Consider the following 26,597-nt stretch of genomic DNA (forward strand, 5'->3'; position numbering starts at 1 on the left):
CTCAGTTTATCTTCAACATCTGTGAAGAAATTGATTTTATTTGATTTTCTGCATATAAATGCATGCCTACATGGTTAAACATCACACCCACACACTCAAACAGGCACGCATACATACACACATGACATCTTACCGGGTTAAAAACCATCACGGTCACCTACACAGTGCATACTGGGGAAATGTTAAACCAGCCTACTGTGCTTGACCGTCATATTTGAGTACACGGAACAGGGAAAACAGGAAATGAGGCTTAAAAGGTGAATTATTAAAATAAGCTTTCATTGGTCAACAGCAATTTTAACGTTGCATCCACATGAACAGACAAGAAAAGAGCTTAATGACCTAGAGTATTGCACTGTGCTACATACATACAGCTGTGCTTATATATTACAAACATCTGCATCAGCATAGAAAGATTCTAATGAAGGTAAAATGAGCTTTCCCTTTGTTTATTTAACATAAGGCCACTATGGTAGACCATGAGGACTAGATTATAAGTCTTGAAAAAAGAAAAAGACTCCTGCTTCTCTTTTCCAAATATGTAACAGAGTTTTTACAATACAAGTAGAAGTGTTAACTTACCAATTGAATTACACTACTGCACACATTTAAACTCCATTACTCAACATGAGGCACAAGTGGAGATGATGATATTGTACTGTATGTATCTTTACCAACATGTACTGAAAGTCTTTTACCATCTAATCTAATTGAGTCTACATTTGGTCCTCACTCAACCAGTAATGATACATCAATTGTGTATAGCTAATGTAACAGACAGACAATACTGCTCCATTGATTTTCTTTTCTTTTGTTAAACTCTTATTGTACAAGGATTTACAAACAATGTGTTTCCTGGGCGGGTTCGTATCACATCTAGTCCCTGGCAAAGTATCTGCATGTTTCCATGTGGTTGGTTCTAAAAAGCAGCAGAACAGAGACCACATAATAAAATAAAATAAAAAACGTGGGTCTAATTTGTTGACATCGATCAATAACTTCAAGTTTCCATCTTGTCCTTTTTCACAGTAGGCGTTTTGCTGTACAAACCTACATTCACAAGCAGATTTTCTCACTCCTTATACAATGTAGGGGTTTTGCTGATGTGTGTTGACTCCCAAAATAGACACATGATAATAGAAAGTAACATGGTAACGAATGTAACAACACATAAAAAAGGATGTTTACAACAGACTCACAAAAGCCCCTGAAAACTTTCTTTAAGTTTTAGGTCTGTAAAATGTAATATTCACAATTACTTTTTTTTTTTAATCCAAGTTGACTAAGAGTGTCTTTTTTGAAAACCCAGATTATCGAGTGTGTGGCTTCAATTTGAATTATAGTGACCGAACGCCAGATTCAGATTCAACTGGTGCACGGAGGAATGTGATATCACACTTTCTCGACTTCAAATCAGGCAGAGAAGTGACCTTAACGTCACTTTGGAATAAATCTGTGATGCTTTTTTCAGAGCCTTGGAGTCAAGCTATGACATATCCACTAAATAAAATGCATATGAATGGTAGCCATTTTTTGGAGTATCATACAATGCTTGAGCATGCAGTACATGCAAAATGCTCTCTAACATGTAAGTAAGTGTACACGTGATAAATGTGCTATGCAACTTAAAACAAAAGTTCTCATCCTGAATTCAAAGAATCTCTTCAGCAGTTCATTCAGGAAGGGAAGTGTACGCCACTGAGGAAATCACGCTCTTTCTCCTTTTCATAGCCAATCAGCATCAGGTCAGAGTGGTGACCTCCGGCTGAGCATAGTTTCCCGTGGCCGCAAGGATGTCTTTACAGCTCTCTGTCAGGAAACACAAAGGACAGAATGACAATGAAATATAGTGACTTAGCATAAAAAACACTGAAACTGACCCAAGCGAGTGTGCTATAACCTAAGAACAACGGGGTCACCACCCTTCCCTCCATTATTAATTAATCCTAGGAAAGAAGAAGCCCTAAATGTGGATGCATATAATAATAATAAAACTAAACGTATTTCTTGACTATTAAAATCTTTATTTTCAACAACCACCAAATCAGTTAATATTTTAACTCTATTTCACAGACAAAAACAATACTTTTATTTGAACTTCACATGGGAGCCAGATGTTTCACTGTGACCATCCGTGTTGTTAATGGAAACCTATTAGTGGGAATCATATCTGAGGAATCACTTGGGAATATGGCGGCTCGCTTGAGCTTGGAAAACCTTCCTCTTCTCATCTGTATAGCTTCCTGCCACTTCCTCTTGCAGCACTTGAACTGTTTGCTATACTATTATGCACACAAACGGGTGGTTATCTCATCACAAATACACAAATACAATGTGCTTTTGAATCCCTGTGATGACCTTAGTCACTGCAAAAGCACTGTCTTTTTGTCCTGTTCCTGATAACCATCCAGGCATCTTCAAGCCTGCATCCATCTATCTATTCCTCTAATTACAGCCACACTGCCCTAGTGAAATATTAGATGTACCTTTATATCCTGTAACCCTGTAACTCACCAAAACCATCTCCCTTTGCCACATAGCTCTAAAAAGCGACTTTCAAATGTTGGCTAACAACTGAGTTTTTTTTCTTTTTAATTCTGCACTGAGCACTAAACACTGAGCACTTCTTGCAGATAATGTGCACTAAAATGTGTTGTGTACGTGTGATATAATCCACTGTAACAGACTGGGATATCATTATGTACATACTCACCAGATACCAGGCTAAGAATTGAATTACCCCCCCTCCTCTCTCTCACACACAGATTTGTATTAAGGTGTTCTGGCTTTTCTCAGCTTCCTATTGTTTTTGTCTCTGTGACCAGAATAGCGCTTATATGGTGATCTCATGAGCTGACCAGACAATTTTCCATTATTAGAAAGCTCAGTATGAAACCAAGGTCGGACAGTTTCACCCCATTTGTGTCATTTTCATTGTGTTTGTGAGGCTGTACATTTATATAGTGACAGATTACTTCGTCCCCTGAGTAAACCTGTCCACAAACATCACTTCTTCTCATTTAGGACAGATTTAATTGTGCATGCTTTTTTTATTATATTTTATTTTGTTCATATGACAACATGCCATTATAACTAGCACCAATTTACATCAACATCTTCAGGCAATGACAAGTTATTCAGGAACATTTCTGTATAATGAGCTGTTAAAAAAATACATGGGTGTACTCTCCTAGGAGAAAAGCTACCATAAGTGCTCCAGTTATGATAAACCCTGGTAGTGAAATAAACCTCCGCAAAGTGCAGGGTTTCAGCAAAACACCTTCAGCAATGTTGGACTGTTTGCACACAATTGTCAGGATGTTGACTGGATAGTGCTCAGGGTGTCAGGAATCAATCCACGGCTGCCAAATATAGAGCCTCTTCTCACAAGAGGCTTTTGGGTAGTTTGGAAAGCTCAGACATGAGATGCAGCGGTCATTCAAGCAGACAGAGATGGCAGGGTCACAGCAGAATTACAGCAACTTTGTCTCACCCTCACCCCCCATCTTCTGTTTAAGAATAATAGCGTTGCATACAAACGTGTAGCTTACACGGTTATGTGTGCTGATGTGATCTAGAAGTCAATAAATAAATAAATAAACAATTCAAGTCATGATTTTCATCTTGTGTCTTTAACTGTATCATTTTTTCCTCACATGCTAGGCTTGGTACCCTGCGAACACTTGTGCACTAATCCTAACCTGAGTACTAACTGTGCACACAGAGAGATTGATGATGCAATTAGGGCTCAATTGATTTTCTATTGATCTGAGTGGTAAATAATGGTTGAAACAGGATTTACTCCCTTAGAGGTGAAAGACAGGTGTTTGAATTCAATTCAATTTTATTTATATAGCGCCAAATCACAGCAAAAGTCGCCTCAAGGTGCTTCATAGATACAGAGAAAAACCCAACAATCATATGACCCCCTATGAGAAAGCACTTTGGCGACAGTGGGAAGGAAAAACTCTCTTTTAACAGGAAGAAACCTCCGGCAGAACCAGGCTCAGGGAGGGGCGGGGCGATCTGCTGCAACCTGGTTTGAAGGGTCCTGCGAAACATTCGTTGTGCTGTTCATCTCTCTGTTCTTTTTGTTAGATCAACTATAAGCACAATTTATGATGATTATTGAAACTTTGCTACAAGTAACTACTAATGTTTTACATTTCTTAAACATTTGTGTTTTTGTGTGTCATTTTTTACAGGTATTCATATCTTGCCACACAATGCACACTCCATGTACTGTAGGTATGAAGTTTAGAATAGCTTATAAGCACCACTGAAAGCATCTTAGCACTCTGCATACTCAGAATCAGAAAAAAGACAAAACACTGTGTTCCTTTTAGCCTTGCTAGCAGCAGGAAACTGTGATGGCATTATCTGTCAATCACTCTGTCAATCAAACTCACACTTCAGGTAAGACAAAAACATTCATCCCACAACTATACAACATCTTTCCCAAAAAATTGGTAAAGATATTCATGTTCCCCTCAGGGCTAAATATTTTATAAAAGAAAAAAGAAAACATTGCTCCTCTTCTCATTTTTTTTCTCCTCAATCTGTGAATTATTCTTGTAGTATAAAACAAAAACATTAAATTCCCTTTAACTTTGTATTCTTCATGTATGTCATGGAACCTGGGCTGTTGCCTGAGCTTTGAATTTTTGTTTTGTACAGTCTTTGTTTAGCACATGTTTCCTACATGATTTCTTCAAGATTAGTTGTTCAATCCAGTCTTTCGGTTTCTTACTATTATTTTCGCTTTATTTTGCAATCTAGTTTCTGTTTGTCGGCATGGTTATAGTTTAACTTTAATTCCTGCCCCGTGTCCCCTCATATCTTGGTGTTAAGCCTCTCTATGTCAAGCGTTTCCCATTTGTTACTTATTTTGGTAGCTGTTGTGTTCTTGTCGTTGTGTTCTTGTTGTTGTGTTGTGTTCCTGCTTGACTTCCATTGTCTCATTATCTTTAAATAGCTTCAGCTGTGTTTAGTTCCCCACCTGTTTCCCCTTCCCTCGTTGCCTCTTGCATATTTAAACTCTTTGATCTTTAGTAATTATACTTACTATCATAGCTAATTTATAATATAAGGTGTAATTTTAACATATAAGGTCATAATTTTACATAAAATCAGGAGTTACGTATTGATGCAAAAAATTAGTATTGTTAAAATTTTAGCATGACGATGTTGAAAATAGTCAATTGTCTCCATATTTTAGAATAAACTGTGTAGAAAAATCTACATGCATGTACTCCATAAGTGAAGTTAAGGCTAAAGCCAGCAAGGGGTAATGCTAGTCATTGCAAAAGAAAGTGGAATTGTTTGTGAAAATGATCCTACTTTTCTTTTGATTTTTTTTACCCCAGTTAACATTTTTCCAACAACTTTACTTTGTCAGTTGATGCTTTAACATATCTTGAATATAGCAACAGTGTCATGGTCCTGGGCCATGTTGGCCCAGTATTCTTAGTTTTCTTGTATTTTTGTATTTTGTTCCTTAGGCCATGTTTCCTGAGTTGCCCTGTTGTGTTGTTCCCTAAGTGTTTTCCCTTCGTGGCCTTTACCCCCTGTGTGCCCCTCTGTGTATCTGTGAGCCCTCGTCTCTCCTTATGTTTTATTCCATGTTTCCCCAGCCCGTTATGTCTGTGTTTTCCCCGTGCTCTCTCTCCTCCTGTCTGAACCTCTGTACTTCCTGTTTGACTGCCCGTCTCCCGTCAGTGTTATGTTCACCCCGCCCTGTCTCGTTATGGTTATCTGTGTCAGCTGTGTTCCCCGTGTGTTCCCACTTTCCTCGTTAACCCTCTGTGTATTTCTGTCTGCGTCTCCCTCTGTTCGGCGTCGCGTTCTCCCTCATTGCTGTGTGGATTCCCTGTGTCTCCCTACGAGTGTTAGTTTATTGATTCCCAGTTTAGTTGAGTTCTGTATTTCCTATGTTCTGCCTGTCAGCAATAAAGCTGCTTTTGAGTTCATCCCCGTGTTTGTGAATCTTGCGATTGGGTCCTCCTCCCGCCTGCCACACAGCCGATCCATGACAAACAGTGGTCCAATTTAGAGTAAAACAGACACTAAAGCGGGCTGTGCTACCATAGAACTGGAAGTTATTTCTGTGTGAGTATGCAGTATCCCTCAGCTTGTCAGTCATATCCAACCCGCACTTATTTTTTCAAATCAACAAGGTAGTGACAGCCAAAATGCTAAACTTGGAGCTTCATATCTGGCTCAAATGCAGCATGTACGTACTCACCAGTTTGAACGCTGGGGTTCTCTGAGGTTAGGAGGAAGCAGGTGCCCTCTTTCTTATTCTTGTCTCGACCTCGGGAACACCGCAATGTCCACTTTTCGCTGGGGGACAGCGGCTGGGTCAAACTACAGCCTTCCTCATCTGAAAGGGCCACATTTGCATCCCCGTTCTGTTTGGAGTCTGGACAGGAAGACAAAAATACATGCCAACATAAATGGCAAAGTTGATACAGACCCGAGGGCCCACACAAAGGCAGACAGAGGTATATTGCACAAAACTGGTATTTTTCTGTGATGAAATCCAGTTTGACTGAGATGCTAGGAGAGGTAATTTAATCCCAGTATGATGCTGTCATTGTGACTAAGTGCAGTTCATCTGTCAAGCAAACTCTACAAAACCTACAAAGTACAAGACTTGAAACACGATAGCTCTTTGTACTACTACTACAGTGCAACATTGATACAGTGCAACTTAAGATTAAAAGGTCAGTTTTCATGGTTCACACATGATGCATAAGTTTGTCCTCCAACCTACTGCAAGTGAATGGATGGGGTTTTTTGGTGCTGCCAAGAACAATTTCAAGTAATAAAATAATCTCCATAGACTGAAACACTTTTTTTGCCCCCACTACTCTTAGTGAGGCCACAAAGAGAACATTTGGCAGGAAGCATCTCCAGTGAAACCATGTTACTGCTTAAGGTTAAATAGTGTGTGCTTCAAAAACAAAACTGCCCCAGAAAACCTGAGCACGTGAAACACCGTCACCTGCATGGTAGCCACAACAAATGGTTTGTGAGAAAACATGCCTCTGACATTTTAGAGAGTTTAAAAATTGTACTGTAGCCTCACCTGAGCGGTTCCTACTGATGTTCTCCTCAGGAGCCAGTGGACACGTGTCACTCTGAGTACTGTCTCTGTGCGAGTTTGTTTCTGACTTCCCAAACGAGGCTGAGTCAGTTGGAGCATCAGGGTTTGGGTTGTGCTTCTTCTTCTTTTTTGGCAGCTTCTGTTTTGCCATAGCCAGCGAGTAGTACATCCCAAAGTTATTGACGATGACGGGAACCGGCATAGCAATGGTCAGCACCCCAGCCAGTGCACAAAGTGCCCCTACCATCATGCCGAGCCACGTCTGTGGATACATGTCTCCATAGCCCAGTGTGGTCATAGTGACCACTGCCCACCAAAAGCTGATGGGGATATTCTTGAAGTGCGTGTGATTGCAGCCTGTGGGGTCATTAGGCTGGATTCCAATACGCTCAGCATAGTAAATCATGGTGGCAAAGATTAGCACACCTAGCGCCAAGAAGATAATAAGCAAGAGGAATTCATTGACACTAGCCCTCAACGTGTGACCCAGGACACGCAGGCCTACAAAGTGGCGCGTCAGCTTGAAAATCCGGAGGATTCGAACAAACCGGACCACACGGAGGAAGTTTAGCACATCATTGGCAGCTTTGGATGACAGACTTTTCAGAGCCAACTCCAGGTAGAATGGTAGAATGGCCACAAAGTCAATGATGTTGAGCGTGTTTCTGATGAAGACTACTTTGTCTGGGCAGGATATTATGCGCACCAGAAATTCAAACGTGAACCAGACTACACAGATGCCCTCCACGGTGAAGAGGACTGGGTTGGTCACTATTTCGTTCCTTGTGATGTTCTTTGTCATGTTGCCCTGTACAACATGCTCCGTCCAGTTTTGCACTTCATAGAAGGCATCGTGGGTCTCCAGGCAGAATGTGGTGATCGACACCAGGATGAAGAAGAGAGAGGCAAGTGCAACTCCCTGGAGGAGAAAGATAATGACTATTAATCAATACAATGTTATGTCAACCCACAATTAGTGAACAGCCAGTATAGGGTTTCTAAAGCTCAAACCACCATCTGCATGATGCGCCCATGCTAGAAACGAGTTTTCAATTAACACGATATATAATAAGACCTCTTTTATCTTCAAACTTCAAAGTTTAAAAAAAAGGATGTGCCAATCAACTCTCGTGTGTTGAAGGATTTTATTACTGGGGGAGGTAATGAGCGTCAGTTGACTGACAATAAGCAAACACTGTATTTATGTATCACTGGAAAACTTAACTCAGGCACAACAACTTAATGATTTAAGTTTGTTGTGACTGATCATTGCCTGTGAAGCGAGTTTCACATAGGAGGATAAAAATGAGCCCTCAGTATCCCCAACTATACTGACCGAATGCAAAAAACGCAGGTAAAAAAATAACAATATGACACATACAAACAACCAAATTATATCTGGAATCATTTCCAGAGGAACATTTGTCCAGTAGCTTGACTAATGCAGCAGCAAGATAGCTGTGAATTAATAAAGTTAACATTTATACTCAAACAATTTCCCAGGTTTAACAAACGCAATTTTTTAAACATGTCTCCATGTAAAATTTTGCCAAGTAAACTAAACCCAAATCCAAAACCTTCACAATCATCCACTAATCATCTGTGTAACTGAGATGAAAGCAAAGGTCCTAATGAGTTCTCGTATGGCTTGCTGGCATGCGCTTTCATAATTACTTACAAAGTGAATGTATTTTTTGAACCAAATGCAAGAACATGTTATGAATAGTTAAGCTCAAGAAATAAAAGCTCACAGTTAGTCATCCAGTCCAAGTGAAACCCTCCCTCAGAAACATCAGACTCATTATTCTACCACTTTGCCTCCTCAGGGCATGCTATTTACCTGTCAGGAAATAATGGTTCAGATTGTCTTCAACAGCTCTACTTAGTAGGTGGCATTTTCTTTATGCTTATTTGAAAATGCTCTTTGTCTGTGGGAGAGCGAGGACAATGTTCTCAGAGAAAACAGACCAATTTAACACCAATTACTTTCCATGAACGTATAGACTGAACCATGCTGACAGAAGACGTGATTCTAATAACGCTGGCTGAGACGGGCACAAACAGCAGGGGGTGCTAATACAGTAACAACACCTGCAAAAATAATATGAACAGTCTTTAACATATCATTTTATTTATTTATTTTTTACAACACAAATCACTCTATGACTCACAAAGGAAACAGAAAGGGAAAAACAAGCAGAGTGTCCTGATGCAAAACTGAGAGGAGAGAATGCTGAACGCCTTACAGCCTCCGCACGTGTTTTAGAGCATGTGTTCTGCATGCAAGCCTTCCCTTGTATGAAAAATAGGGTCAAATAGCTTTTATGGTTGCTGACAGGCAAAATGAACAATGTGGCTCCACAGCATTCACCTGGTCCAGCACAATGGCTGTGCGCGTCTATGTTTGTGTTAACGCTGTGTGCTTACTCATACATGATATGTCTTTATTGTTTACTGATACCTGGGCAAATTGTAGTGCCTCTCCAGCCTTTCTAACCTTCCAGCTGGATAAATATGTAACTGGAACTTGCATGCACTTTGCCATTTTTTCTCCCTTGAGGGAATCTCACATATGAGTCAGCTAAATCTCATGAGGAAAAGAACAAATACTGCACTGAAAGGCTCAATGGGGACATTAATTCACAGTGGAATTAGACTAAAACAATAAGAAGTGGACATCTGATGGAGTTGGAGTAAACTTGATACTGCACACTTAAAAAAAACAAACCCTAAATAGATAAATCAACACGCATAACACATATTGTGGAGCTTGTAACCACTAAAACCTTTATATTTTCCCCTGTAGAACACTGAGGTGCTCACTGCTTTGATCCCCTGAGAAGATGACGACTGAGGCACAGGACTATTGGGAAGGAGGTAAAAGCAAAACTGTGCCCCGGGAGGATCTCCTGCTCTGCAGGCACGTTTTCCCCAAACATCATCAGCACTAACAGTGCTCATTATGTGAGAGTCACAGATCGCAAGAGACAAAAATGATGTTTAACAATTATTTTCTTTTAGTGACTGAAACTAAGGGGTGTAACCATGTCAACATAGACTCTAATAATAAAAGCTTTTAATTTCTAGAGGACATTAATTAAGCGCTAATTTATCTCCATTCATTGTATCTAGCTCACAGACATGCATACTCATATAAAATATATTTTCAATGTGTCGTCTCTTCAGTGCTTTCCTATTAGAAAGCTTTTGCAGACAAGGGCCAGATATGCAGCCGGCACCAAATAATTAAGCTTCTCTGAAGACCCGGCCACTTTTACAGCACCTCATTTTCCAGGCTCAATTAATAAAACATGGTGCCAGCATTTCATCAACCCCCTCTGGACTTCCCATTGTCCCAGTCCCTCTTCATGTGCTGTATGAGGGTCTCAAATGTTAACCCTGAAAGGTGGAGCTCCGTGTAAACACCAGACAAAACCTGTTATAGGACAACAGCGCAAGAACTGATTATAGATATATATGTGTCAAGATAAAAAGGCCTAATAATTTTTTATACCAACACCATAATTATATGATAAAGCTAAAAAATACCCCAATATCTATACATTTGCCGGAGCTAAAAGTAGCTTTTCAGATGCTGCTAGTTTGTTTGAATGTCTCATAAAAGGCTCTCACTAGTCATCTCTTTCCATCTGTCAGCAGTGAATTATATCAAGAGGATGTTGGAGTGGTGGTGTTTGTGGTAGCTCAACCAAATTTACCCCCTGGCTTCCCGCCTGAATACAAAGTTAGCTTTGCATAATGGAAAGGCAACAGAGCTGACTCCAGTTTCTTTAGTGGGGGGTAGAAAACTTGCACAAGATGTATGCTTTGTAATTACACATTTACACAAGCTGCTGTACAATAACTCTACCTAAATACAGCAGAATACCAAACTGAATAATATCCAATCGCTCTAACTTTAAGTAAACGAGAGTAACAGGGCTTCCAAACCATAAGCCCAAGTTGGACATTGTTATGTTAACTACTTGTTTTAGGCGTGGCAGCAGAGCTGCACACATTAGCCACATATTCATCTAATGACCTGTCAAGTCTGCTTATGCTCTGTAAACCCATTCAGTCCAGTCTGGTTCCAATCCACTCTTTCTTCACCCCCATCCATTTACCTTATCTCATTGCTCTCTATTCCCATCCATTCATCTTTTCTTCCCTCCTCTCATCTCCTCTTATTCAATCATGGGCATCCCTCTCTTCTCTTTCTTTTTCCAGGTACTATCTGGGGGCCGTAATCAGCTCAGGTGACACAACACCTGCCCCCATATTGAGCCTCCTCCTGCCATTAACTCCAACAACTTCCTCCTCCTACGTTAATTCCCTTCCCTTCATCCATCCATCCATCCTCAACATTCAATACTTTGTCATTTCACAAAAACCTTTAATCACACATTGTTAGTATAATTGAGTGAGGAGTAGAAGACCATTATTTGTAATGAGGAAAGAGGCTGCACTCTCCCAAGCAGCTGTGGAAGTCATAATGGAACAAACTACGCAGAATTTCCACCAGGTTGTACAGCAAATGTCTAACTGACTAGAGACAGGCGTTGTGACAGCGAAAATTTAAAGATCCTTTCGAGATCTGTTGGAAGGATCTGCTTTGAATAATAGCTGCTGTCTGATGGTTTCATAAAAGTTCAATTACCTGGTCATAAATTCTTAAAACTACATCTACGTCTCTTCCCTCACTGAAAGACCCAGAATATATAATGTGCAAAGCTCTTCTCAAAATAAGAAGCAGACAGACTTAACTACATATTCATTACTTCCATGCTAATTAATATTTTGTGATATCTATCTATAGATATATATAGATTCTAGATGCTATTCTTTATTTAATGTGAGGGTAGAAAACACACATCACACATCAGCTACTGTATCAGGTCATTCCTGAGTTCTGAAATGTGTTCCTTTATGCACATTTTCATGCCGCACAGTGTTACCAAAGACATCTTCTACCCAGCAGTAGAATTTAAAATCTGTACGTGTCAAACTGCAGGTACAAACTAATCACCACAGTGAAACTCCATCATTAACACCAATCATCACGCTTTTAAGTGTGGAGGTAGTTTCATTTTGTGTGACTCTAAATTCACATTAAAACACAGAAATATTCAGATGACACAGAAGTGTTAATACATCTTGTTGGTGCCATTCCTGAACCTGTTGAAGAGGGGAAAAATTCTTCCTCCTTACTTATCATCACTTGCAACAGTGTTTTAAAATAAAATAATGTTTCATCATTAGTCAGATCCAAATGTTGGCTGCACACATCTACTGATAATCTATTTTTTCCAAGTGCCATTAATTATTCTGGTGAGTATAAATAAAGCTCGCTCTGGAACGGTTCGCAGCCGAGTGTGAAGCAGCGGGAATGAGGATCAGCACCTCCAAATCTGAGGCCATGGTTCTCAGCCGGAAAAGGGCGGAGTGCCCACTCCGGGTCGGGGACGAGTTCCTGCCCCAAGTGGAGGAGTTCAAGTATCTCGGGGTCTTGTTCGCGAGTGATGGGAGAAGGGAGCGGGAGATCGACAGACGGATTGGTGCGGAGGCTGCAGTGATGCGGACGCTGCACCGGTCCGTCGTGGTGGAGAGGGAGCTGAGTGTAGAGCCGCCACCCTCCAAAGGGTGGCTGGCCATCCGGGAGGGGCTCAGAGTAGAGCCGCTGCTCCTCCACATCGAAAGGAGCCAGCTGAGGTGGTTCGGGCATCTGACAAGGATGCCTCCTGGGCGCCTCCTGGGGTTGGTGTTCCGGGCATGTCCCACTGGGAGGAGGCCCCGGGGCAGACCCAGGACACGCTGGAGAGATTATATCTCTCGGCTGGCCTGGGAACGCCTTGGTGTTCCCCCAGATAAGCTGGAGGAGGTGGCTGGGGAGAGGGAGTTCTGGACTTCTCTGCTTAGGCTGCTGCCCCCGCGACCCGGCCCCGGATAAAGCGGATGAAGATGGATGTATGGAGTATGAATAAACATTTTTCTTACAGCTGAGGAAATGGTTGGACTTTTGGCTTTGAAAAAAAAACCTAACCAAACAGAAAGTGCTCCTGTGGTATAACAACAGATCAGCAGTCACTTTGAGTCCTGTGGTTGTTCAGGAGCTTGTGATGAGCTTAAAAGGGTCTGACAGCAGTCAGTTTATTCAAATGCCAAACAGTTTATCCCACAACTAAACAGAGCTGGGTACTGCAGCCAGAATCATCTCTACAGGGAAGAATCTCAGGGGGCCTGACACACGCAGTGACAGCTACTCTTCTCATAAAATAGTCAGTGTAAAGAGTGCAATCACATGACACAGCCTGACTTTACAGCTCTGTGCATGTGCATCATGGCCCATTCACCTGGGGTTAAAGTGAAGTCTACGATGTGATATTTCTGTTATTTCTATACATCCATGTAGGTGACTGTTTATCTCAGTCAGTAAAGCTTCCAGTATTTAAATGTATGTGTATAGTTTATTTAAGAGCTGACATAACATCACGTTTGTAGTCCAGCAACAGATACTCAACGCAACACAGTCACCTTGTTGGAGTGATTGCCATAAGGACTCTTTACAGCCAAAGCACTGTGAGGCCAAGCGAGCTGTATGCCAGAGCTTTTTATTTTTCAGCTTCTATAATCTTGCTGGGGTTGAAAGCTGAGATCGAGACAATATTTAAGTAGCTTAATAGTTATTTGTAAATTTTGAATCTTTCCCAGTTATTTCTGGCCTGTCTGAAATACTTCCATTACCTGCTTCTTGTTTTGCCATAATGGGGATAAATTACATCTATTCGTGGTACTTTTGCTCAATTTTAAACATATTTGTGCTTAAGTGCTTCTGTGTGATTCTGCCTGTTTCTGCCATTTGTATGAGCAGAAATGCTGCAATTTCTGATGACTTTTGCTGACATTTCACCTCTGACACTGTCCTTATACCACTGTTCAGATCAGGGATGTAACTGGTAATGACTGTAATCTGATGACAGCTGAGCTGCTGCCGTCTGCTGATCAAGGCCATACGATCTTACTCAAAGCTCCAATGGCTAGTGACAGTTAGAGCCTCTTCAACCAACTGCAAGAATAAACGGACACTTCAGTTGTTATTGATATATTAATGTATCGATAACATCTATAGTGATATATTGTATTTGTAATAACTGGGTATACTTATATAAAGTAAACTTCTGATGCCACATATTACTATTTTCATACATGCAACTTTTACTTTATAGTCAAAACTTGTAGGAAAAAAGTAAGAATCTAAAAGTGTGACTTTATGTTGCTACATTAATTCAGTTTGAGGTTTTTTGTTTATTAATCTGCAGCCATACCCTCGTATGGTCAAGAGCTCTGGCTAACAACCGAGAGGAGACTGCAGATACAAGCTTTCTCCAAAGTTTGTCTGAGCTCAGCTTTAGAGATCAGATGAGACGTTGAGTCATTTGGGAGAGACTCAGAGCAGAGCCACTACTATTCCACATCAAAAGGAGCCAACTGAGGTGGTTCAGGCATCTTATTAGGATGTTTGCTGGACGAGGTGTTCCAGACATGTCTTACTGTGTTGAGGTCCCAAGACACACTCGAGAGATGATGTGCCTCTGTTGGCCTGGGGTTGCCTTGGTGTTTCCCCACATGAGCTACATGAGGTGGCTAGGGAAAGGAAGGTCTTGGCTTCTCTGCTTATGCTGCTGTCCAACCCAGCCATGGATGGATGGATGGGATGTTTTTTGATATCTTTGTCTCCTGCTAAGATCGCTTGACATCATTTGAGACATTTATTTAATTTTTTATTATTTTAAGGTGCTTTATTCATTTTAACTAAACAAGCCAAAAAACATTGAATACTATATCATCGCTTTGTATAGTTGATGCAGAACAGTGATTTGTAAAGACACATGCAGCAGGGACAGAGAACGTCACATTCATTAGGAGACATGTTTTGAATCAAATGGAGACCTTCTGTCTTTGGCTCGTGCTTTGGGTTGCCACTTGATCAACAGTTTGTTTCTAGGCTGATATATACAATAGATATTTATTATCTCTATTTATTTTTTTTACAACAAAGTGTGGTAGATCTGAGAACTGCAGAGCTGATAATGATTTGTGGATTGACCACTCATTCATTTAATGATATGGGGAAAATATTAAGTAGTCGACAGCAACGGAGTAGAGAGACACATTTGAGGTTATTTAATACATAACCCGATATCAACAATCTAAACGTGGGGCAAAGAGGATGCGAGGATGCCCAAACCTGGATTGGATGGAGTCGACGTTTAAATGGAAGTTAATTTGTTTTGTGTTTTTTTTTATGTGGTTCTCTTTTTACACCTGAGTGTAAAACAACTACCACTGACACGGGTATATATGCATGCATATCATCTTTTCAGCCACCTTTCTCATAAGTGACATTTGTTGACTTTTGTAAACTTTAGACAACCAAAATGCCAAATTATGGGAGAGGGGACAAGAGGATAAAAATGTTGTTCAGTCCAATATAAAGCGAGACACCTGGTCACCCTTTTAATACTGCAGGTGCCAAAAAGACAATCCAAGGTCACTATGCGTGAGCGTCCAGACAGAGCAGAGGTCCCCAGAGGGGACAGCAGCCAGGTCGCAGCTGGGAAAAGCAGAACAAGGAGCCATAACATGACACACAACAGGCAGCAGGCTGTGCATAAGTGCACAGCAGCTGGAGAATCCTATCACAAGCATCACCTCCAGCTGTTGAACAGTACACTCTGTTACTAATATGGACAGGCTATATGCAGAAACCAAAACAATGAGCCTTCTGAACAATCAGCAGCTCCAAAGGCAATGACAGCAGCTACTACCGAGATTTTCTTAGAATTCATGTCACACTTGTTCACGTCTGCAAGCCGGGACGTGAATGAATTAATCTCCACTCCTCTCCCGGCTATCTGGAAAGGAGTGGTTCATTACCAGATATTTATAATTTATAGATTCATGGAACCAGAAATATTTGACAAGCTGGTAGCGAGCATGCATAAAATGAGACAAAATTTTTAAGGAGATCTAAGGGGCAGTTCTAACATTTATTTCCAAATCAATTAAAAGGGGCATTACGTCACCTTCAGTTTTAACTACCATTCATTTCTGATCAGGGTGTGTTAGCAGGGACACAACATAAGATTAGTGACACGGTGCCTCCTCCACAAAACAGAATATACTTAATAAGGAGGTGGAGAGATCTGCATGGACAAAATCAACCAGTGTTGTAACATCTAGCAACAAGTCACAAACAGCCAGCACAGCACCTACTCTGTGAACACTCGAAACATGTGGATAGCATCAGTTGTCTCAATACAAATCTCAACCTCTGGAATTGCACATCTGATGCCAAATACTCCACCAAACGCCTTCCTTCTATTTACAACCACCGACACTCTCCAGCCAGCTGAAGTATATGGGATGTGGTTGAAAGCTCTGGCACTGACCTTTGAGCAAAGACAATCCTGTTGCAGTATCTTAAAAATATTGACTGAAGTAATTCCTAACAGCTGAAATTAAAAAAAGAAAAAAGACTGCACATATATTCGATGTCGGGATTTCAAAAAAATAGTGCAAAGTCAAGCCTTTCAAATGTCAGAATGCATGAAAATAATCAATCAAATCCTTTCAAGTGTCCTCTAATAGCAGCCAGTGAAAAGGAGCCTTTGGCAGATGTATGAAATGTGCAGATGCATTAAGTTAAACGTATTATATCAATGCGGCATTCAAATAGCTTTAAAAAAAAAATCTGCATCAATAAATGAAATAAAAAATAAAGAAACATGATATTTTCAGTAATGCATATTTATTTATTTTTTTTGTCTGCAAAACAAAGTCTGCAACTATGTGCAGGCATCCCAGACACTGAACTGTTTTCAGCAAACAGCTGAGAACTGAGCAGAGTAAACAACCAGTATAATCACACAGGATTATATCTCTTTCACTGAGACCAGTGGCTGTTAGAAAGTCTCCTTAACAAGGCTGTGCTGCTTTGATGATGTGCGAAAAATCAAATCCTGTGTTCAGTTCACAGAGCAGCCAGGAGAGAGGTGTTGGCATTGTGAAAGCTGATCCCAGAAAGGTTAGTGTTTCACTCAGAACACACTTTAATTATTTGTCAGCTGTGCATCGAACTCTGGATGTTTTTCATAACCAGTAATGTGCAAAGCTGTGATCATCAAGCTGTGATGTGATCGATAGTTAGTTCAATATCAATATAGTTTCAATGAATTTATATAGCATAAAAACACAAAAACAGTCTCCTCATGGGGGCTTTAAAAAAAACTGAGTCATGGTATGTAATCTAGTTTAATGTCACTCATTAAAAATATATATCTATATGTATATCTGAGACAAAATTCAATCAGTCAAACAGGAAACTCAAAATGCAGCAGACTTCAAGAATCCCACATCAGTCTGTCGCTTGGTTTACTGATATTAATTGATTTTTGCCTCTCTGTGGGAGAAAAATGCAATGCTCTTTTCTGTGGGAAAGACAGCTTTAATTGTTCACCACAGATTAAAAATGTGTAGCCCATTACCACAGCCGTAATTAATTATAGTCAACAAGCCTGGAACTAATGAAATATTGCATTATGGAAGAAAGCGCTAGTCTAAACTTAATGCTGATGTCAAGTCTAACTGTCACATGTCACAAAAAGGATTGCAAAGAGATGTTTCCTCAGAGCCTCTTTATAGATGATATAGAGACTCTCTGGATATAAAATCCTATTATGAAGCCTCCAGCTGAGCTTTTTTTTAGTTATCTTAGATTTTTTTGCAATCAGACATCACAAGCCAGCGACCGACTGACAGTTAAACTGAGGGACATGATGTCTGTGAAGGTTCTCAGTCATCCAGGTCATCGTAGTCAAAGGAGCTTGCAAAGAAAAGCGTCTGGACTTCTTTAAGTTACTTGAAGACGTTTCACCTCTCATCCGAGAAGCTTCTTCAGTTCTAAGGTCAAATGGTGGAGAGTCCCAGATATAAACCTAGTGAGAGTAACCCCCCACAGAGGGACAAAAGGACCCCCTGATGATCCTCTAATCGCCTGAGCCAAGGTGTGAAACTGGGTGTGGGTCCCAATCAGCCAGAGTTTCGGGTGAGTTCATTGTGAAACCTGGCCCCACCTGGCCCCCCACGTCTTCAAGTAACTTAAAGAAGTCCAGACGCTTTTCTTTGCAAGCTCCTTTGAGAGACATGATGCAGGTTCATAGGCAAAGAACTGTGTCAGTGACACAGGAACACAAACCCTTTCATTGTCTACCTGCACACTGATTGGGGACCACAGAAAAATAAATTCCAAAATGTAAGACTTTAAGCTATGAAGTCATCGGGATGGTTTCAATGCTAAAAGAAATGAGAAAAAAATGCAGGTTTAAGGCACTTTAATGTTGACCTCACTTTTCAAACCCAGAGGCTACATCCATATTTTATAAAGTCTATGCTTTGCCCTCTGTTGGTTGATTTATGCAGCCAAGTGGGCAGCAGCACATTTAGACCCATATTTTTTCATCAGCAGAGACAACTCACCTCCCAATGGACTGTGGAGAAGATCAGCAATCTTTAATACAGATACAGACAATGATGAAATAATATAATATCAACACGACCTATTTTCTGTACTTTCACCAAAAACAACAAAAACAACAACAGAAATGTGTTATTTATTAGAGGTTGTTGAAAGTATTTAAACCTATTTGTTTAATTCCACTTTAAACTGATAGACTGAACAATTTAGGACGAGCTTGTGGCTAAATGACGGCCCAAACATAGCCTGTATACAGTGGGTAAAATAAGTATTGAAAACATCACCAAATTTCTAAGTTAATATATTTCTAAAGGTGCCACTGACATGAAAATCTCACAAACTATCTAGTCCACACATACAAAGAAATGAATCCATAGATGCCCATAGTTTATGTGTAATAATGAGAAATGATACAGGGAAAAAGTATTGAACATGCTTACTGAAACGTATTTAATACTTTGTCACAAGCCTTTGCTGGTGATGACAGCTTCCTGTATGGAGGAACTAGTCACATGCATTTCTCAGGTACGATTTTGGTCCATTCTTAGAATCCCTTTGGTGAGAATTTCATGTCAATGGCACCTTTAGATGTATTTAATTATAAAATTGGTGATGTGTTTAATAGTTATTGTATTATAGTATGTATAAAAGATGGACATAGCCACCATGAAACCCCATAATGATTTGTGCATTCTGATTTTAGCCTCTGTTGTTGTTAGGATTTTTTGTTTGGGGCTTCTTCTTTTTTTAAAGCGAACATGACCATTTTTAGATTCAAGGATGGAACTGATCAGCTAATGCCCGTACCATAGCCAGTATAAAACATGGATGTGGCTTCAGAAAAATTAAGCCAATGCAGAAGTGCTGCAAGTTATATTCTATATGAAGACCAACAGATGATGATAGCTGTGATTACAAAAAGATTTCTGGTCCTATATAACTGTATGGGACAACAGTTTTCCATCGTAACATCTGTAAAGATTTTCCTGCTAATGTTTTTGGGCTCAGCCACTCATTTTCAGTTACACTGACTGAAATCTACTTTAAAAATCGAATTTAAAATCAAGGGGTCATCTGTGTGCCTCATCCACTAATGCCCTTTCAACCACAAGATCTTAAGGAGCATGCAGTTTCACAGTCAGACCTGCCTCTCCTCGCCGCATCCAATTATTTGCAACAAACCTAGCACATTCTGGAGTCATAGTTTGAATGGTGACCGACTTGTATCGGACTGTGAAAAGTGTGGCACAACCCATAAATGGGGACAGTTTGACGTTTGACCCTCAACACAATCAATTTTTTTTTTTTCCCCCCCAAACAGAGAACTTTGTCCATGCTAGCCATTATAAAGAATGCATGTTTAACACACTGGCTTCACTTTTTAGGACAAGTTCATCACATACATTCGATGTAACCAACAGATCAACAGTTCAATAGTGCAGAAAAAATATATCTGCAATTTTATGTACATATGAATAAGTATTAGCTACTTTCAGCTGCTCCCTTGTTACTACTTGTTACCACAGTAGTTCCACACGTTTGATCTGGCAGTTTTACACCTTTCCTGATGCAACCGCAAAGATGATTTGTGTCTTCAGCTGGAATAGAAGCAGTGACCTTTCATTCGCCAAGCGAATGTGTAATCCACCACGCTATGGAGCCACTTTAATGTGAGTGTAAACACTCTGAAAATTAGACCTGAGAGTAAACACGTAGCAAAGCTGCTACGCTCAATGGGGCAGCCCTATAAGATCACGTGGTGTCTTTGATGGCGCTAACATAAAGAGCCAACATACAGGTGGCTACTTTTCTTCAGTAAATTGAGTTGAAAACAGAAGCTGAGAAGAACCTGAGGAGAAATTCTTTCTTGGTCTAACATAAACTGGAGATGCATAAAATGTATAGTAGCGCATTCTTCTGGGCTCTATTAAATGTTCCCAGGGGACTGCACTCTGTGAACTCGCAGTATAATGGCCTCATGTGCTCGCTTTAAAAGAGCTGCATCTCCAGTCTTGGTTGATCCCAAAGAGGATGTGGCTTACATGATGGACAGATTAACTTCCCTCCAGCTTTTAGGAATCACATTACCTGAGATGAGCTTAGAGGCTCTCTGAAATAAAAAGGCCATAAAGGTAATGTGAGTCCCTCAAAATTCAGCCCCACATCCTTTCAGAAAGCATGCTCTCAGAATGCACACAGAGTAAACATACATATATGAAGTGGCTGGAATGGAAATGGATAAAGAGGATCTTATCCATTTCCATTATCCGCCTCCCTTCTGCAATATTTCAGAAAGCTTCACATGTAGATCTTTCACAAAACTTCACAAATCCTAATTGATTAATTTACAAATATTCAGCGGTGAGAGACAGACGTGATTAACTGGCAGGCACAGCGCGGGTCATCTTCAGACGACACCGACGCAGTGGCAGCTGTGACTCAGAGATGTGGGCTCCTCAACAGCGACAGCCTGCGAATGCCACCTGGACGAGAAGCTAAAATAAACACTATTTGTAGTGTCGCTGGCGTGCAGCGGGAACATTATTCTTCGGCAATGCTGTGAGAGTGTTTGAACAGACTATTCAACTGCACAAACAGACAAATAGAAATTAGAGTTAGCATGAGCCCCTCTCCTTCCTGAGCTAAATGTATTTTTCTTTCTGCCCGATGAAAGCTCCTGGCCTTTTGCCGAAAAAACTCTTGCAAATGATACTCGATACTTGCTTTCATGTTTACTTCAATAAGCATCCTGCTTTTGTTGCTGAGCCATTAGCTATAGCATGCTTTCAAAATGTTTACAGCAGGATGATACCCCCCGTGGAAAGATGGGAACCTTTTTTTTTTATAAACCAAATCTGATAAATAACTGAGATCTCTGTTTTTTGGGGTTGTTTTTTTTTATATATCATGCAGATCTTTGCATAAAACCTTACTCACATGTCACTTAGCATTGGCAAAAGCACAGTCAAGTTTCTTAAAAAAAATTTTAACAAATGATTAGCTTTTTTTTAGCCTTTTAGCTTTTTTTATAGCACTAGTGTAAGTACAGCAGATGTCCATCTACTGATTAATACGGTGTGATTTACGGTACACGGGTCTATGCTTCTGCAGCCTTTTAAACACTCATCTTTCTGAGCACCTTTTGAGTGCAAACCTTGAATAGGATGTGTGGGAACACTTCACCGGCTCTGTATTCCTGTCATGAAACAGCATTTTTGCTATTTTCAGTATTTTGCCACAATTTCGTAACGTATATTTAGGGGAGAAAAAAAAACGTTATTCACATGATTGAAAGAGATGTTTAGCCTCTCAGAGAAAATTCAGGTATTGAAATGCATTTTAGAAAAAAAATGAATTTCTTGTACAGATCAATACATAAATATGTAATGTTTTATAGCTATCAACAGCACAACAAATGTGTGGAGAGCACAGTAAAAGGTTTGGATCCTGAAGAGCTCAGGTCCTTAAAAAATCCACAGTACTTAGCATCGCTTTTTCAGAGTGAGGCATCATGAAGCTTTTTGTGTGTTGTTTTTTAAAACGTAAAATGTTTAACTCATGGATTTTCATATGCTCTGCAGCTTTGACTGATGTAGAGATCTTCCTTTTTAACAGATCCCTGCACTTCCTAACTTCCAAATACTGCAGTCTGTTTCAATTTCTTTTTGTTTCTTCATATGATATCAAACAGAGACAGACCTCGAGGTCTAACTGACCATTATTATGTACACTTTGCTTTGACTGCCTGCACTGCCTTTTTTGCCTTCAGAATCGCTTTAATTCTTTGTGGCATAGATTTAAACAAGGTTCTGGAAACATTGCTCAGAGGTTTTGGTCCATATTGACATGACAGCTTCACACAGCTGCTCCACATTTGTCTGCTGCACATCCATGATGTGAATTTCCTGTTCTACCACAACTCAAAGGTGCACTGTTGGATTGAGATCTGGTGACTGTGGGGGTCATTTGAGTACAGTGAATTTATTGCCATGTTCAAGAAACCAGTTTGAGATGATCTGAGCTTTGCGACATGGTGTGTTATCTTTGCTCGAAGCAGCCATCAGACGATGGGTACACTGTGGACATCACGAGAAGCAGCCTAAACTCATGATACAAGGCAGGAGAGATCCGTGCTTTCATGTTGTTTATGCCAAATTTGGAACCTAGCATCTAAATGTCACAGTATAGATTAAGGCTTGCTAGATTGGGCAACATTTATTCTGTTTTATATTCACCAATGTTAGTGATCCTGTGTGAACTGTAGCCTTAGTTTCTTGTTCATAGCTAACAGGAGTAGCACCCGGTGTGGTCTTCTGCTGATGTAGCCTACCTGCCTTCAGGTTTGATGAGTCTTGCATTCAGATACGCTTTTCTGCTTACTTTGGTTGTAAGGAGTGCTTATTTGAGTTACTGTTGCCTTCCTATCAGCTTGAAGTAATCTGACTATTCTCCTTTGACTTCTGACAACAACTCAGAGAAGTGACTGGATAGACTGTCTTTTTCATGTCATTCTCTGTAAATCATAAAAATGGTTGTGTAGGAAAAGCAGGTCATCTTGACCATGTTTTCATGCTTAAATGCACTGAGTTGCTGTGAAATAGCTGAATAGTGTATATGTCTAAAATCTTAGTAGATGTCTGTCTTGGACTAAAGCAAAAACACTACAGCATTCTCATATATAACTGTCTCAAAAGACCTAAAAGGCATACCAAAGGACTCCCCCACCCTCAGTGACGTTCTGAAAGATATATTTTCATTTGCTTTTTGCAGCTTTGGATGTTTGCTTTTTTGTTAAATGTGTGATCATTTTAACTCAGTGGGGTTCAAACAGTTTCTTAAATGAACTCACGACTACACAGACTCCTGCACTGTATGGTGTAAAAACTGCAGTGTAAGATAATAAGAAATGCTTCTTAAAAGTATAAGCAGCTGTCAAATAAAGAGTGTTTGAATGATGGGCTAAAAAGATTTTTTCTTTGTGTATTGTAGTAGATGTATAGAGTAGCAAAACAGAGAAAACATGTACTGAAGAACAATGCTAGAGCAGATGTTATATGCTGAATTTGGCTGCAAGACTTTGCTCCAAGCCAGATGGGATTGGCTCCAGCTGCTCTACCAGCCTGAATTGGAGAAGTGGAAGACAACGGATGGATGTACTATAAAGCCTGACTTCATAGCACAGAAAACTCTCCAAGGTCAGACTCTTAGCACACTTTTTGAAACAAAAGAGAGCTTTCTACATACTTTTGTCAATTTATTATTTCAATCTATTCAAAACTTGTCAAACAAAAAGAATATTAATCTCTAAACTATCATTTATAATTCATTTGTAATTGTTTAAGACTAGTGGTTGCATAATGTTCCTTTTGATCCTGATGTTCAACTAAAAAACTATATTTTTAACAGTCAGTGAAACTAATGTAAAGATATAAACTTTGGCCTGAAAGCTGTCATGTCCTAAAAACAGACAGACAAGGCGCAGACTGGATAAATACAGACAGCTACAGCCACGTTACAGTTTACAGATCTGTAGCCGCATCAGTAGCTGCTGCAGCCTGACTGGCTGACATCTGTTGATTTGGACAACATGTGCGCCTTTTTTCCTAGTTGGAATGACACAGCGGGCTTTTGCGGACGCACTCTGACATGTGGCCGTTAAAGGGCCGCCTGCTGAACTCACCCTGGCTGCTCTAGATGAATACGGGTCGTCAAACAGCGCCCAGATCTTTGGCTGCCAAACTTCGCGGCAGCCTCTCGACCTGTCGGGGACGTCTTCGATGCCGAACCTCCTCGGCATCTCTCTCTCGTCGTCGGTGTCTTCTGGGTCGGGCGGTTCAAATATCTCCAGGGCCTCCTCCGCGTCCCGGTGCTGCCGGTAGGTCATCCAGCAGCATGGCTCCACGTCAGTCTCGTCTATACCCCAAAACGCCAGCTCTTCCTCGAATAGAGGCCCGCAGACGTCAGCCGGGCAGTGCAGCTTGCCTGTCCGGTAATAGTTGAGCACGTACGCAAAGATGCCGGGGTGTCTGTCGAAGAAGAACTCGGTGGCACTCGGGGACGCAATGTCTGAGTCGGAGCTGACCTGCGACTCCGAGTCTGCTAGCCATGCCAGGCGCGTCCCCGGCAGGGTCCTGAGGGTGCTCTTGTAGGTCTCGTGTCGAGTGCCGCCTACGTTAATAATAATTTTATCCGAGTCTTCCCCTCTGGCCATGTCTTCCTTCAGACATGATTTAGACGGAGGTTTGTTGCCTGACTTGCGTCCTCGGTAAGACGAAACACAAACCGAGCTTATCATTTAGAAGCAGTGGGAGCAGACCTACTGGCTGTTCGCCCCTGGTTCAAACTGTTGTCCGCTGGAAAAAAAAAAATCAGAAAATTAAAGCAAAGTGAGCCTTCATTTCACACCCATGTGGCTCGTTTATTGCTGATTGTTAAGGTGCATAGTAATGGTAAAGCGCGATGAAAACCACCTGTAACCAAACTCAGTCTGGAGGCTGAAAAAAGCAAAACGCGGGTGGTGGAACTCGATCGGTGTTTGTAAACGTTTTAGTCGAATAGATTGGACAAGGTGTTTTGAGTTGTTGCCTCCAGATGTTATACTTAATTCCTGTCCACGGGCGCAAAGATGTTGGACTTATTTCCCGTCCACGAAGACATATTATTGCCAGGGAAAAAAAGAATATTGGCTTTTACGCATGGTATTTCCTATAGGAGAAAACGCTAAGTCAGAAAACATGTGACGATCATCTCCCCCTTTCTAAAAAAAACAAAAAAATATCCAAATTCTGCAGCGCCAAAATCAAATCCACAACTAATATTGGCAACTTTTCTCGCCCCTGCTCGTGATTTGGAAGTCAGAGATTGATCCACTGGTCCAGTCCATCTAATCATGCAGTGAAAAATTTGACAGATTTTTCCTCCTCAGATTTGGTCGTCCCGCGTGCCAGATGTGGGGTTGTTTTCCAGCTGAGATCTGTTGCTTCTCCACAAGTACCCTATATCTTCCCCTAGCGACACAGCCCGGTTGGATGGTGCGCTCAACTGCCTCAGCAGTTTAACCCTTTGTCTGCCGAAGCCTGGCGCACTATTGAACCACTCCCTCTAATTAGACCGAGAGGATGGACTGGTGGTGAGGTGTGCATCTTTGTGTTTGTGCGTGTGCGTGAGAATGAAACTCGGTTTAATTAAGCCCGTTTACGCTTTGCAGCCTTTATTGTACATATTCAGCTCTGAGTCACCATGGGGACTACTGACCTCTGATTTGTCACCAGCACCTGTAATTGTGTAGCGTCACATTAAGGAAGCGTGCCAAGGGTATAAAACGCAAACAGCCGTGGGGGAGAATAAATAAACTACTGTGTACTGTAACGCAGAATACCTTTATTTCATGGCATTACTGCATGCATGCTGGTAGGAGTTTATATTATAGTCACACAAGATAACCAACTTAAATTGAGTTAATAAGATTGATCACATACCCACCAATATCCAGAAGGTTTAGGTGGGATTTTTATCAGGAGTAGCCTCAAGGTGGTGATGATTCAGATTCTTTTTATTTTTCGGTTGTTATTGTTACAGTGTACAGAGTGCTCCAACAGGTAGCGCTTATGGCCAGTGGTTTTAGTAAACTAACGTCCTGATTTCGCCACCTAGAGGATCATTCAGTGAACAACATGTTTAAATGAGTTGCTTAGTTTTCAGTGAGTGTGATTTGTGTGCAGACCCTTTGACATAAAAGTACTAATATTACACAGAGCTGACAACACTTGCAGTATACAATAAAGTCTGTTTACTGTTTACAGCTAAAGGCAGTTAGCACAGCTCTATGAGGGAAATATTTGTATAAATCTCTTCAGAGAGAGCTGCAGAAATTTGTAAAAGTCTGGGGGGGAATATTAAAACTGAAAATATGAGCAAATCTGGAGGTGCTAGAAAGATGTAAACTTGCTATATCTC

At 40.7% G+C, this 26,597-nt stretch overlaps 1 protein-coding gene across 2 annotated transcripts; it reads right to left on the reverse strand.

Moving 5' to 3' along the window:
* On the reverse strand, nt 1–25,695 carry kcnc4 (potassium voltage-gated channel, Shaw-related subfamily, member 4). Of its 2 annotated transcripts, XM_082518801.1 has the most exons (5): nt 25,112–25,695; nt 24,322–24,994; nt 7,091–8,027; nt 6,245–6,421; nt 1–1,809 (listed from the first exon to the last, which is right to left on the reverse strand). In XM_082518801.1, the coding sequence occupies exons 2-5, from the start codon at nt 24,934–24,936 to the stop codon at nt 1,742–1,744; spliced, it is 1,797 nt and encodes a 598-aa protein (XP_082374927.1). In that variant the 5' UTR covers nt 24,937–24,994; nt 25,112–25,695; the 3' UTR covers nt 1–1,741. The 2 variants fall into 2 exon arrangements, with proteins under 2 accessions (XP_082374927.1, XP_082374926.1); XM_082518800.1 differs by having other exon boundaries at nt 24,322–25,695.
* Between the last annotated feature and the right edge of the window lie 902 nt (nt 25,696–26,597).

Source organism: Aulonocara stuartgranti (genome assembly GCF_965226115.1).
Source record: "Aulonocara stuartgranti genome assembly, chromosome: 20".
NCBI classification, from domain to species: Eukaryota; Metazoa; Chordata; class Actinopteri; order Cichliformes; family Cichlidae; genus Aulonocara; species Aulonocara stuartgranti.

Excerpts from the sequence above, each read along its gene's own strand:
- kcnc4 (XM_082518801.1), bottom strand. The coding sequence starts at position 24,936 with ATGATAAGCTCGGTTTGTGTTTCGTCTTACCGAGGACGCAAGTCAGGC. Across the intron at positions 8,028-24,321 it reads ATTCATCTAGAGCAGCCAGG|GGAGTTGCACTTGCCTCTCT; the intron begins GTGAGTTCAGCA and ends TTTCTCCTCCAG. Across the intron at positions 6,422-7,090 it reads CATCAGTAGGAACCGCTCAG|ACTCCAAACAGAACGGGGAT; the intron begins GTGAGGCTACAG and ends CTTCCTGTCCAG.